The following is a 14,072-nucleotide window of genomic DNA, read 5'->3' as shown; positions in this document are numbered from 1 at the left end:
ATATTTACCAAATGCTCTCTAGCCTTCAAGAACAGAATGCTAAAACTCAAGGAATTCTTCCCTTTTTCCACTTTTGCAAAGAAAGGAAAAATAGACTCTAAAACAAATATCCAAATTTTCTGGCAATAATTTAAGTACATTTTTGGAGGTGTTTTAATTTCTTTGGTTAGAAAAAGTTCATGCAAACCAAACGCAAAAATTCTACAGCGTGCCTTGGGAACTCTATTTTAACACACCCCAGGACTGTTCCAGCGCTGTCGGATTTTTACACTGTGGAAACAGAAAATACTAACCAGTAAAATAACAGGCAGGTTTTCAGGAGGATTGAGAAGGTTGAAATTAAATTACTCAGCAAGCAAGACAGTTGTCAAAGCTGCAGTTCGGGTTTGTCGGTTCCCGTTCCTCCCCTCCTCCCCATGCCAGGGCGGTGGTGGGAAGGGGGCAAGATGGGCGAGGCAGAGATTCCCTACAACCGCCAGCTTTTCTTCCAGCGCCGCGCACCTGCCACCCCTCCCTCCGTGCGGTCTTAGCCAACTTCCCGCAGGGCGCCTGAGCCGGCTGGGCGAGGGGCGCACCTGGCCCACCAGCCTCGAGCCGGCAGGGGAGGGAGCAGGGGCGAGCCGGGAGCCCAGATTAGTGGGCCGAGCGCGCTCTCTCTTTTTAAAGTCAGCCTACTGGGGTATGTTGGATTTGGCTGGGCGTGCTCTTTGAAATACTATATTGGGAACCTCATACATTGAAAAAAAATTCTTTTTTAAATTGCAAACCTTCCCAGTTCAGTCGGCAGCTGGAGAGCAGGCCCGAGGCGGCATCCCCTCCCACCGGCCCGCCACCCCCGTTTTCCTCCATCCCGTCCCCTCCCCCCTGCCCGGAGCGGGACTCGCGGGAGCCGCCCCCTCTTGGGCGCCCACTTGGTTCCTCCCAGCTGCCGTGTGAATGGGCCGCCCTCCGGATTCCGCGGAGGGGGCGGCGGGAAGAGGCCGAGCCCGGGCCCCGGCGGCCGCCGCCCCCGCCCCCGCCCCGCGGCGGCCCACGCCGGGATCTGCGTCACTCGGCCGCGCGTGGGCGGGAGCCGGAGCGGCGAATGTAGCAAGAGCGGAATCTCCCAATGTGACAGCGCGCGGGGGGTGGAGGCGGCGGAGGCGGGCGGGGGAGGGGGAGGGTGCAGAGCACGCGGGGAGGGGAGGGGAGAGAAGAGGAGAAGGGGGGAAGGACGCAGCCGGGGGAGGTGCCGCCGCCCGCGCGCCGGAGCCTGGAGGAGCCGCCACCGCCGCCGCGGGCGAGCGAGCGCCGTCGGGGCTGGGGGCGGGAGGGAGCGGCGGGCCCCAGCTGGGTGGGGGGAGCAGGGAGAGCGCGCCCACCACCTTCCCTTCCCCCCTCGATGGGAGCGGGGGCGTCCCGGCCGCCGCAGCCGACTGAGGAGGGAGAGCCGGGGGCCGTCTCTTTGGAGTTGGGGCTGAGGCGTCCTCGGGGGAGAGCGCGCCAAGACCGCTGCAGCCGCTGGCCGAGTACGTACCAACTCGCTGTCCGCCGAGCGCAGGACGCGTTCGTTCTCGTGCGGCCGCGGGCGAACTTGGGGCGGCGGAGTCGCGGGGCCGCGCCGGCACTTGAGGGGGGAGGGCGTCCAGGGGAGCGGGCCCCGCGCGGCCGCCTCCGGAAGGAGAGGGCGGCATCGGGCTCGTGTGGGCGATTCCCGGAGAAATGCGGTGCGCAGGGGCAGCGGGCCCGACTAGCGTGTTCTGCGTCGAGGAAGCCGGGGGTGCCGCGTCCGTTTTCCTCACCCGGCTGGGGTCTTCCTGGGGGGCGCGGAGTAGTCGCGGGGTTGCGTGGAGTGTTGTGCGTGGTGGGTGCGCGCGCCCGCCCCGGAGTTTTGCAGCCACCTTCCCCGGAGGCAGAATCTTTTTGCTGGTTTGTTTACTTTTTATAAAAGTGTTGCACTTACAGTCTTAATTTTCGTCCTGGGTACACTCTCCTTCGGAATGTAGTTTTCTTTTTTAAAAGCGGAAGGAGAGTTTTGCTTGCAAGTGGCTTTCAGAAACTTGGCACCGAGGTGTAGTGGAAGCGAGAGACTCATTGTGTTCGCTAAGGCCGAGTGTGGAATTCGCAAATACATGTGGGACATACAAGCCTTGGATGCAGAGGTGTGTGACCTTATTCATGGACAGACGCTGCAAGTGCAATCAAATGGTTATGGTCTGCAGCCTCAAGGTTCACAGTGCTTCAGATATGAAACAATTCGAGTGAGCCTAAACGTTGTAACATCTTGGGAAAAAGGATAATTGAGTTGAAATATGCATTAATAGGTTCCGCACACTGAGTTTTGCAGCAAGTGATCAGGAGGAACCCTTGACTTGCATATACATTTATTCCTCACTCCGTGAGATCCGGGAGGCATGGAAAATTTGAGGGTAGCTGTCAATTTAAAATTTCATCCGAAAGAGTTAATTTGGAGTAACCTGTCACTACCAATTGGTTTGCCAGTGACGTGTCTGCAAACTTAAGAAGTGCAAAGATCAGAAGCTGTGAGGAAAATACTCAGATCTTGTTTAAAAATATTTTGGCAGTTTTAATAGATAATATTAGATTACATAAGAACGGAGGAACAGAATTTTAAAAAGATTAGTCACGTAGGAAATGCTAGGCTGTTTTGTAAAAAAAAAAAGTGTGCACACAGTGAAATACCTTCTTAAATTTTCAGTTTTTTGAAAAATTTCCCCTGTAAAACATACCAAATTATGACGTGTCATAATTTATGCGTGGATATTAAGAAGAAATATTGGAAGAGAGGATGCCTTGGATTTACTTTATTTTGGGTGGAGGCTGATATTTTACAGAAGACCTAAAAAGCTGCTTCTAGTCTAATCTAAATGCTAGTAAAAGTGGCTCTTAGATTTAGGGTTGTTTTTTTTTTTCTTCCATTTTTCCGGTATTTGAAATATGTAATATTGTCCTTTAATTAAGTTTTAGAAGTTATGTTGTCCTTATAGGTATTACCTTGCATGTAAGGGTTCTCTTGAGAATTTATAGATGTCTGGCAAGGTCAGCCTATTCCTGTTTGGGTATTTAATGGAAAATCAGCTCTTGAAAGAAAACGTCAAGGAACCATTGGAAGGGTTCTTGTTTTAATTTTATTATTTTTAGCATCTAGCATAGAAGTTAATATGCCCTCTGGTTATTAGAAAAATTTCGTTCTCCTTGGCTTTGGTGACTTCTTATGAATATATCAATAATAATAATAAAAACATTGAGGCATTGTAGATTTTTATTTTATATCATTCTGCCTGCTAATTTTGAATGTAATGAACATGACAGAAATCCTTAGGAATACTACACCTGATACAGGGAAATTTTGTGAACTTCTGTGTCTAATAAATAATTTGGGATATGTAATGAATACATCTTGTCTTATTTCAGAATTATTATTAAAATGGAATAATCTCAGCTAAATTAAAAAATTTTCCTTTTTTGTTGACTAGTGAATAGCATCCATTGCCCTATGGAAAAGTTAATAGATTTTCATTCTCCTTGTTATTTAGAGAGCCAGTTAAAGCACTAGATGTTTTCTTTTAAACATACTTTAAGGATATATTAGTTTATTATTATAGATTTTGGGGTTTTGTACTGTGGATGCTTTGAAAGAAGAAACTGTAATTTATGACAGAGTTAGGGAGTTCTTTGAAGAATCAATTGCATGAACTTTAAATATTTAAAGTAAAAGATGGTTGCTTAGAAACAGAAGTATGTCAGGTTTTTGTGTTTGTTGACCTAGGTGCTGTCCTAAGACTTAGGCTTCATTTTTTCCGTTATAATAAGTCTGATTGTTTTCGTTGGTGCTGTTCATGTGCATTATTGGAAATACGGGCTCTGTTAAATTTACCTTTGTGGGGAGGATATAGCTCAGTGGTAGAGCATATGCTTAGCATGCTGAGGTCCTGGGTTCAATCCCTAGTACCTCCATTAAGAAAACAAGGAAATTAATAAACCTAATTATCTCCCCTCCTTCAAAAAATAAAATTAAAACAAGGTAAATAAATCTAAAAAAAAATTACCTTTAAATGTGAAGCTGTATTTCTGAATATCACAGAACCCTGATACATTTTATGTTACTTTCATGAAAATGACCATTTTATAATATGTTTTGATCAGTTTGAGGTCTTGCTCATGTATAATCATCTTGTGTATGAATATTTCATTGTGGAGTTTATTAAAAATAATGACTAAATAATGCTCACTCAAGAATAATATAAGATTCCTAGCTCTTTTGCTTTGAATTTGATTTATTTTAACTACTTCTTTCATTCTTTTCAGTAGAGTGAAGAATGGTACAGTTATTATATTAAATGCAAATTTCCTTTGTGATCTGACATGTTCAATAACTACTACAATAGTACAATATACTCCCTTAAACATAATAATGGAACAAGTGGGAAATTAGAGAAATTGATGTTGGGAAAAATTAATAATCCTCATCTTGTCAGAATTCTCACAGCTAAAACATACCATTAAGCTTTCAAATAGTTTGTCATTTTTCAATATTGTATTTAGGATATTGCACCTTAATTTGCACAGTATGTTAATTCAGTAATTTTTATAGAGAAATTTCTGAAGAATGATAAAATTTATATGTACTACATGCGTACTCCCTGCTCATACAGCACTTAATGTTTCTTGAATAATTTGACTGTTAGTTAATCGAAGAATTTCTAGTCTTATTATATGAAATACTTGTGTTTACCTACTGGCATGATAATCAAGTTAATGCATAGTATTGTTTAATTGCAAAATAAATCTGATTTACTTTTTCTAATTTGTATAAATAAATTTTAACCTACACATTGAATACTTTAATTAAAATTTTAAGGGGTCTGTAAGAAGTTTTTTCCCCCAGCATTATTCAGAATTCAGAAAAATATCAGCAGGAGAGAACATTTTAAGTTTACTAAATTACCATTAATTCATTAGAAGCTTTATATTTTTTTCATAGCTATAACAGTAATAAGGTCTAAATATATCTTAAGATACATCACTGAATGCTTATTAATAAATAACGCCTAGTTAAACTGTTTGGTACTTGAAACACATACCTAGGAGTTAGTACCAGGGCCATCCCGGTAATCTTAAGTAACCCATGATGTAACTAAACTACATTTAATTATTTTAGCTTGAGTTCTGGGACTAGGACAAAAATGAGAAGAATTCACCTCCTAGGCATAACGCTCATCCTTCCCTAAGCTTCAACCTTTCCTAAGCCAAATTCTGGCATTTCAGAAACGTTTTCAGTCTCAACCTGTAGTGTACCCATTGTACCCATTGCACCCTTCTCTGCAGGCTCCCATACCTTCAGACTAGAGTCTTCCACACTGGTGATAATTTCAGAGGTTTTAAATGTAGTCACTGCCCTCAGATTTCCTATTTCCTTCCTTGCCATTTCCGATCTTTCATTCCCTTAGTGTGCAGTGGATCTCATCTAGGTGTTAAAAGGAAAACAATCTGGTGGAACTAATTTACCTTAATCTGTAAATGACTCATGAGCCAATTCTTCCCAAGTTTTTTTGCATTTTTTAGAAACTGCGAGAGGTTGCTGTTAACTTAGATTATTTTAAAGTAAAAATTTCAGGCTGTACTGGGAGGCAGGAATTTTTGGTCTTCTACATAAATAAGCCAGATTTCACTGGGATTTTGCCCTTGATTTCTCCCCACTCCTGGAAGAGTCTCTCTTTGGAATGCCATAGACTTCATAAAAATGTGTGTATTAAAAACACTATATGTATCTATGTATGTGTATACATATTTCTGCATCATGAGGAGGATTCAAGGGTAGTGTTTATGAATCCATTTGAATATAATGATCATTTATAATACTGATACTTTTTATTTGGGGATAATATACTGCACTTTAATTTATAGGAACCAAGAGGAAAAAGAATTAAGATCTCTCATGACTGAAATTGACTTCTTAAAATGCTGCTGTGGGGGCTAGACTGACATGATGTATACCACTAACCACGTGTATTCTTGTAAAAAAGCATTCTTTTATCTCTTGGAACAATAGCCATCTTGTTGCTTATAAGAAAGGAAGTATTGAGGATGAGAGAATGAAAAGGACTGTAGGTAAAGTAGCAGGATGTGCTGTTACTAGACTGGACACCAGTTTACACAAGGGGCATCCTTTTTGGAGTATAAAAGGAAGCTGCTAATCAGGATCTGACTCAAATGTTGAATTTCATTCAACAGAAGCCTTTATAGAGATGTTATTCTATGTTGAACACTTTGCTTGGAGCAGAGGGGCATAAAAGATAAATGAGACCTAGTCTCTACTCTCAGGGAGCTTACAGCCTAAGGCAACCTGTTCTGCAGGCTGCTTGTCTGTTCCACGGCTCCTGATGTACAACACTTAGGATAGCATTTATTTATAGTGTTTAAGTGTGTGTGTACCTATCTCCTGATTGTTAACTGATCTTCATGAAGAACCATTTGAGGAAATCCAGTGTATCTGTTTGGCACGAGCATAGGGGCAACTTAGGAACCAGAGAGGAGGCTGGACAGGTCTGGATGCCTAAATAAGTAGTTTGGATATTTTTTCTCCAGAAAGTGGGGAAATTTGCATAGGTAAGTAAAGAGCCACACCTGTACTTGAGGAAGATAAAGTTGGCATTGCTGTGTGGGATATACTGAAGATGAGGAAGCTGTTTTCAAAGTTGGGGCAGGAAGCAAGAAAACTTAGATTAGGTACTCTTGAGACAGAGAAAGAAAAAGGGTGGTGCTGTGGCCTAAGGACATGTAGATTTGAGGAAGGAGGAGGAGAACAGGAAGATGAATGGATGAAGAAGATGTGGTGTGTATACACATAAAGAGTGGAATACCATTCAGCCATAAAAAGTGAACCGAATGGAATTGGAGGGTATTATGCTAAGTGAAATATGTTAGACAAAGAAAGACAAATAAGGTATGCTATCACTTATATGTGGAATCTAAAAAATAAAACAAAGTAGTGAATATAACAAAACAAACAGACTCACAGATACAGAGAACAAACTAGTGGTTGTCAGTGAGGAAAGGGAAGTGGGAGGGGCAAGATAGAAGGAGGGGATTAAGAGGCACAAACTACTATATATGAAATAAATAGGCTACAAGGATGTATTGTACAGCTCAGGGATATAGCCAGTATTTTATAATAACTATAAATGGAGTATAAACTTTAAAAAATGTGAATCACCATGTTGTAAACCTGAAACTTATATAATATCGTACATCAACTATACCTCAACAAAAAACTTTTTTAAAGATAGAATCTCTACTTTATTAATCCAGGAAACTGGAAGAGTAGTGGTGCAACTGAAAGAAATAAGAGAGTTGGGAAGAGTAGATCTGGGAATCTGGAAGAAGGGAGGAAAATGAGATAACATACTTGCTTTTGGACTTACCACATTTGAGATGTTTAGACAGTCTCCAGCTGGTAGTTGAAATGCTGAATTATCAGAAAAACAATATGGGCTAATGATTCTCAAACTTCTCAGGTACGAAGATCACTTTTTAAATTAAAAAATGTGAGTATTTATTTATAATTTTACCTTTAGTGTTTGTTTATAGAGAATACATGTAATGACAACAACTATGAATTCAGTTACACTTTTAAATGAGTTTCTATTTTATTAAATCACAAAGTGTTCATTTGCTTTTATTTGCAAAGGAGACATGTGAGAGAGGCATCTTTTTTGCTCTGTAGCCAGTGCTTGGTGTGCATTTGGATTTGAGAACACTTTGCAGTAACTCCATGAACCACTGCTCCAAGCTACAGAGAACAGTTTGGATGTTGGTCCGCTGTAGGTGATACTGAAGCCTGGGAGTGGATGAGATCATCATGGGAGAATATGGAAGGACAGTAGGAAAGGAATCTAGTATAAAACTTAGGAGAATTCTTGCACTTAGAATATAGTAAGGGAAGGCAGCATAACGGCAAAAAGTCAGGTGAACAGCATTTCAAGGAATGATGTCGAGCTGCAGAGAGATTAAAGAGAAAGGTGGTGATCACTCAGCAGTTACTTGGGAGTTTTGATGGAGCAGTTGGGATGGAGGGCAGGCTGAAGCTTCTTGGAATAGACTGAGGCAGGTTTGAAGGAATGGTTCTTTTTTTCCCTTGTGACCAGTAAAGGCCTCTGTCCTACCTAAATCCCCACATCCCAGCTTGGGGAATACCAGAGAAGTTTTGTTTCTCATAGTCATGTTAAGTGCTTTGTTGTGGTCTGAGGACAAAGCAGGAGTTGACCAGTAACGTTTTCTGAGTCCAGGTAGCTCCTTGTTTCACTTAGCATCATTTGAATCAGGCAGATAACTGTTCCTACTCCAAAAGGAGCCAAAGTGAGGGGTTTTTTGGTTTTTTTTTTTTTAAGGTTCTGGAACAAATCATTGCCATTTAGAAGAGATCAGTGACTAACAAACAACAACAAATGGCCTCAAAAGAATCCATTGTTGTTTAATTCCACTTTCTTTGGAACTGACCAGGCTGAAGAATATTTAAGCTTGTGCAAGTGGAGGTTTGCTGTACATAGGCAGCCGGCCCTTGGTTTAGCTTTCGAATGCAGTAAAAATAGGTAACTGGTTTCTCTAACTTGTGGAATTCATAAAAAGGTCAGACTCAGCATGGTTGTTCCAGCATCTCTTGAAAAGGCTAGGTAACTGGAGTTTTCAGCTAAGTGGATTTACTGTACTGTTAACTTCATATACAATACAGTGTTGTGTTAGGATCCTTTTGTATTTACTTCAGATTGGAGAGATGCGGATAGCTGCTTTCTTTTGATTTATTTGACCTTCATATTGAAGCATGAATAGATACAGAGTTGGTAAAAACAAAATCTCATCTTATAAAAATTTTCTTTTAAATCAGATCAAGTTAATATATGAAGTGGTGGGTGTTTAAATTATCACAACAGGCTTTTGTAGGCAACTGAAACTCCTAAAGCAAAAGCTTAAGGAGAAAATTCCTTTCCCAGAAGTAAGTGTGGGCCTTTAGAGAGCCTCATGGGACTCAAAATAGTTCACTTATTTATCTTTCATCTGGTGTCTTGACTTTGGAAGTGTTCGCTTGGCCCTGACAGTCCTTATGGGGATATTATAATCATAACTACTTTCTTACTGGAACATAAGGGCTTTCTCGTAGGAACTAGGGGGTTTCCTTTCTTTCTGGGTAAAGATGAGAAAGGATAAAAGTTGAAAATTTATATTTTCTAAAATCACTGCCTTATCTCAGAAGAATAAAACCTAAATTTGGGTCTTTAGTTCTCTTTAAGTTTCTGTTTTTTATTTGTCCAACATACACTCTTGTTTTCTTATTGCTCATAAAACGATTCAAGAACTCTTAGATTTTCTCATTTAATTTTTACTTTATTCCATGATTTGGGGGAGTATATATATGATGAGATCATTGATGATAACATAAATCTTACAAGGTTACAGTCCTCTTATAAAAAAGATTTTGTGTGTGTATATGCACACACGTGGTGTTTGTATGTGTGTAGAGTTCTTTTGTTTTTTGTTTGTTTGTTTGTTTGTATATTCTTGAGTTGAAAGCCTAAGGAGCTGTTATATTAGGTATATGATGGGAAAGTAGGTTTCCTTTCCTCTACCTCAGACACTTTCTGGAAGCCCTTCTATTTGGTATAATGTTGTTCAATACAGACTTTACAATACAGTCTGTAACTCCCAAGAGCTTGTTTTTGTGGGTTAGTGTCCAGCTGGATGATTGATTCTCTCCTTGAAGAGTCTCCTCTGGAGTGGGAAGACAAAGCAGATCTTCCTATGGGTGATTCAGAAGGTACAGAAATGTTTACCCAGAGAACTGAGGTGGCATGAACATGAAGGTGGTCTCAAAACCTCCAGGCATTTGTGGCGAACAGAGGGTGTACTAAATAGGGACCTACTAGTGTAATCTGCCAAATCTGCCAAATCACTAGAGTCTCCTGAGATCGACCCAGGGACCTGGGAAATTATATTTTTCAAAAGCACCCCAAGTGATTTGCTGGTGCCAATTCAGTCTTTCTATGTCCCCTAGGACGCCATCAGGTCACCTGGTAATGCCTTTATAAAATAAAGAGCCATAAAATTTGAGGAGGTCACTAGTTGATGAAAGCAGATGGTGGATGACACAGAGGTTTTAGGAGTGGGGCTTCCCAGCAGTCAGTCCTTAGGGTGGTAGAGAAAGGCCTTCTCCTTGGATGGGATGACTGAGACTGGAATTTTGTGTAGCATTCTGATAGATGGCATAAAGCAAAAGTCCCAGGCTTGGTGATCTGGTCTTCAGGGATGCCTGCCTTATCTTCCAATTAACAATTGCTCCTTACTATTTTGAGTTGAGTAGACCTTCCGTTTTCCTCTGATGTATGTATTCTTCTGGCCTTCTATAATTTTCTCCTTAGACGGCTGTAGGGTCCTTTTAATCCTAAGGGTGCACTGATCACAAGTTTACTTGTTTCTCTTAAATAGAAGTACTTGGCCAACTCCCCTTTGTATGTGGGAGGTCTCCAGGCAACTGTGAATAACTTTTAAAGGCTACAAGGAGGTCAAGAACTAATTTGCTGGGTCTTGTTCTGTCTCTTTAAAGGCAGGTTTCTCTGCCTTGCTTGGGCTGTGAAAGTATTACCCCCTTGGCTCTGTCTTAGGCTCTGCTGCTTCTCTGTCCCTGGTTTCATCCTGTATCTCTAACCCTGAGATACACTTAGGCTCCAGTCTGTTACTTTTCACACAGGGCAGTTCTACTTAAGCATTCTACCTGGTACCATGTTCAAGTGCCCTATGTTTGAAAGGGAATCCCTTCATCCCTGATTTTCTGTGTCCCCAATGCCTGTCGCAGTTCTAGACTCTCACACATGTAATCCTGTAGTCATCTATTACTTGAACCACAGAAAGTGTTAAAAAAAAATGGTAACCATTTCCTCTTTTTTCATCACTTACACTCAGTGATCACCAGGTCTTGTCATTTATTTGTCTGAATTTTTCCTGCCTATTTTTTCTCAGTTCCTAAATATACCACCTTCTATCTTCTCACCAGCAATTCATACTGAAATCTCTGTTCCTCTGCCTTCCAGACTGATCTTGCTAATTTTTCTTTGTAAAATGGGAATTAACTATACCTATCTCAGAGGACTGTTGTGAGGATTAGACATAATGTAACATAAAGTGTTTATCATATGGTCTGACACAGTGAATGGTGGAATAATATACTTTTTACCCTCTTCTGAATTTGATTATCCTTCATTTCACCTCTGTGTCCACACTATGGAAACAGCAAGGTGAAAAGTCAAAAATGAGACAGAGAACCCTGTGAACCTTGGTTTGAGTCCCTAGCCTTCTGCTTAGCTGGTTGTGTGATCTCAGGCAAATTTCTCATCTTCTTTGAGCCTGTATATTTTATCTTTAAAATGAAGACAATTACTGAACACTGACTCTTAGGATTGTTAGGAGGGTAAAATAACATAACTTAGGCATAGAGAGAATGCTTCCTTAACAGTCAGTTGCTATGCAAATACTCCTTGTTTTTCTTCTTCCCATACTGCAATCTTAAATCCCGTCGGGCCTAACAAATAGGTGTAAGAAGTTTAGAGCAAATGTGATGAGTGTTTCCTCTCTTTTTCAGGTTAAACCCATCCACAGTAATGGCCACGGCCTTACCCAGAACCCTGGGGGAGTTGCAGCTGTATAGAATATTACAAAAAGCCAATCTGCTTTCTTATTTTGATGCCTTTATCCAGCAAGGTGGCGATGATGTCCAGCAACTCTGTGAAGCTGGAGAAGAGGAATTTTTGGAAATCATGGCACTCGTGGGCATGGCCAGCAAGCCCCTTCATGTTAGAAGGCTACAGAAGGCTTTGAGAGACTGGGTTACAAACCCTGGCCTTTTCAATCAGCCGCTGACATCCCTGCCTGTTAGTAGCATACCCATCTATAAATTACCAGAGGGATCACCAACGTGGCTGGGAATATCCTGCAGCAGTTATGAAAGGAATAGCAGCGCCCGGGAACCTCATTTAAAAATCCCCAAGTGTGCTGCCACCACCTGTGTGCAGAGCTTGGGACAGGGGAAATCAGACGTGGTGGGGAGCTTAGCACTGCAGGGTATTGGTGAGTCCAGACTCTGGCAAGGCCACCATGCCACCGAGAGCGAGCACAGCCTCTCCCCAGCTGACCTCGGCTCCCCAGCTTCCCCAAAAGAAAGTAGCGAGGCGTTGGATGCCGCTGCTGCGCTCTCTGTAGCTGAGTGTGTGGAGCGAATGGCCCCCACGCTGCCGAAAAGTGACTTGAATGAAGTGAAAGAGCTGCTAAAAACCAACAAGAAGTTGGCGAAAATGATTGGTCACATCTTTGAGATGAGTGATGACGATCCACACAAAGAGGAGGAAATTCGAAAATACAGTGCAATATATGGCAGATTTGACTCAAAGAGAAAGGATGGGAAACATCTCACACTTCATGAGGTAAAAAGCCCACGTTTTTCTTTGTGTGTAGCGTGTTGTTTTTCTTCTTAGAGATAAGTTTGGTAATCGTTGTCAACTAAGGAGATACACTCCCTGAAAACAGAATTAAAAACATTTAGGTGTTAGTAAAATATAACTCTTTTGTGAAAACAGACCATATAATTGTGTTAGGGTATTTTTGTGTTGAACTCAAACGTGTTGAGCTTTGGATCTACAGTGTAAGGTGACTTTAAGAAAAATTACCAGAATTTAAGCAATGACAGCACAGAGTCTGCGTTTATGAGGCAGTCTGCCCTTTAATTAAGAAATACAATGAGATTTTAAATAAAGCCATTCATTGAAAAATCATTTTTGTAGACAGTTATTTTAAGAAAAAAAAATTTTGTAATAAATAACCGGATCTTAAAGTGATTTTCAGCTAGCATAGAAGACAAAATTATATTAGATAAGTATTAGAAGAATTATTATAGCTTTTAATATTGTTTTGGCTTGACATTTGATATTAAAAATTCTCATCATTTTACCTTGGTAGCATCTATCCAGAAATACTTTGCTTAAGTAGAAGAATGCAGATATGCCTGCCTCGTTTGCATTTTCTCCCTTTTTCTTATCCATCTGGCCAACACATCATCTTTAAGATTTAGTCCAAGCGTCAGCTTAAGTCTTTTCTGATATATTTCCCCCCAAGTGGAATGACCTTTCTTTTCCATTTTTATCCCTATATAGACTACTGTCATAGTGACTTCAGCTTCAACACTTTACTGTACTTATAAATACTGGCCTGTCCCTCACAGTATACTTTGAGATTCTTCAAGGCAAAGATAATGGCCTATTCATTTTTATATATTCAGTCTAATGTACCCAATAAATGCTTGAAAAATAAATGCCTTTCAACAGTTTAAAAAGTCATTTCGTAGCTAAAGATTATAGCCATTTATCATTTATAAGAAAGAAATAAATTCTTGAAAAAAATTTTCAGTTGAATGCAGTATTTCATGTTAGAAACATTAGATCTTCCTCCCAGACTTGTACTTTAGTACAAAAAAGAATATACACTTACTGAAAAGTATTCAGTCATTACAAAAGGATGTAAAATAATTGAATCTGTAAACTTCCAAATACTTTTCTTTACATACACAAATATGGGATCATATTTTGCACACTTCTCCAAATTCCTTTTTTAAAAAATGTAACAATATATTCAAAGTACATATACTATTATTTTCAAGTGAGTACATATAGAGCTACTTTATTCATTTATGGTCTACACTATATTCCACAGTATGACTGTGTTGTTATTTATCTTAGCCATTCACTTTTAATGTCATTTAGGTTATTTCCATTTTTTAAATTTTACATATGGTGGTACATGAACATTATACGAATATACCTTTATAGGCCTGTGCATGTTTTCCTATAGAATGATTTCAACATGTAAACTAATGGGATCAAAGAATATGTAGGTTTAATATTTTAGTAGCTGCTAAATTGCCTTCTAAAAAAGCTGCAACAATTTACATTTCCACTATCATATATGAGTGTCCTTTTCTGCATGCTCTTGCTAATATTATGTTTATTATTTTTAATCCTTGTCAGTCTAAGAGA

The 14,072-nt window shown here is 40.4% G+C and overlaps 2 protein-coding genes across 10 annotated transcripts in view; one reads left to right on the top strand and one right to left on the bottom strand.

The window, feature by feature from the left end:
- The window catches only part of NEMP2 (nuclear envelope integral membrane protein 2), a 299,056-nt gene that overhangs the window by 117,543 nt on the left and 167,441 nt on the right, over positions 1-14,072 (bottom strand). The window contains exon 1 of one of the 7 annotated variants that reach the window (XM_074364264.1): positions 1,517-2,134. The exons of the other annotated variants lie outside the window; for them this stretch is intronic. The gene's annotated coding sequence lies outside the window, so the exon portion shown is untranslated. Of the gene's footprint in view, positions 1-1,516; positions 2,135-14,072 lie in introns of those variants that run through there. 7 annotated transcript variants of the gene reach the window in all.
- NAB1 (NGFI-A binding protein 1) overlaps positions 1,220-14,072 on the top strand; it is a 40,904-nt gene continuing 28,051 nt past the window's right edge. The window contains exons 1-2 of one of the 3 annotated variants that reach the window (XM_074364262.1): positions 1,220-1,508; positions 11,630-12,467. In XM_074364262.1, coding sequence (XP_074220363.1) covers positions 11,649-12,467 — 819 coding nt within the window. In that variant the 5' untranslated portion in view covers positions 1,220-1,508; positions 11,630-11,648. Of the gene's footprint in view, positions 1,509-7,553; positions 12,468-14,072 lie in introns of those variants that run through there. The other 2 variants (XM_010948719.3, XM_010948720.3) reach the window with 2 other exon arrangements.

The sequence above is a fragment of the Camelus bactrianus genome, chromosome 5 (assembly GCF_048773025.1).
Source record: "Camelus bactrianus isolate YW-2024 breed Bactrian camel chromosome 5, ASM4877302v1, whole genome shotgun sequence".
Classification (NCBI taxonomy): domain Eukaryota; kingdom Metazoa; phylum Chordata; class Mammalia; order Artiodactyla; family Camelidae; genus Camelus; species Camelus bactrianus.
Note: the sequence above shows the minus strand (reverse complement) of the source record. Positions and strands in the feature narration are given on the sequence as shown.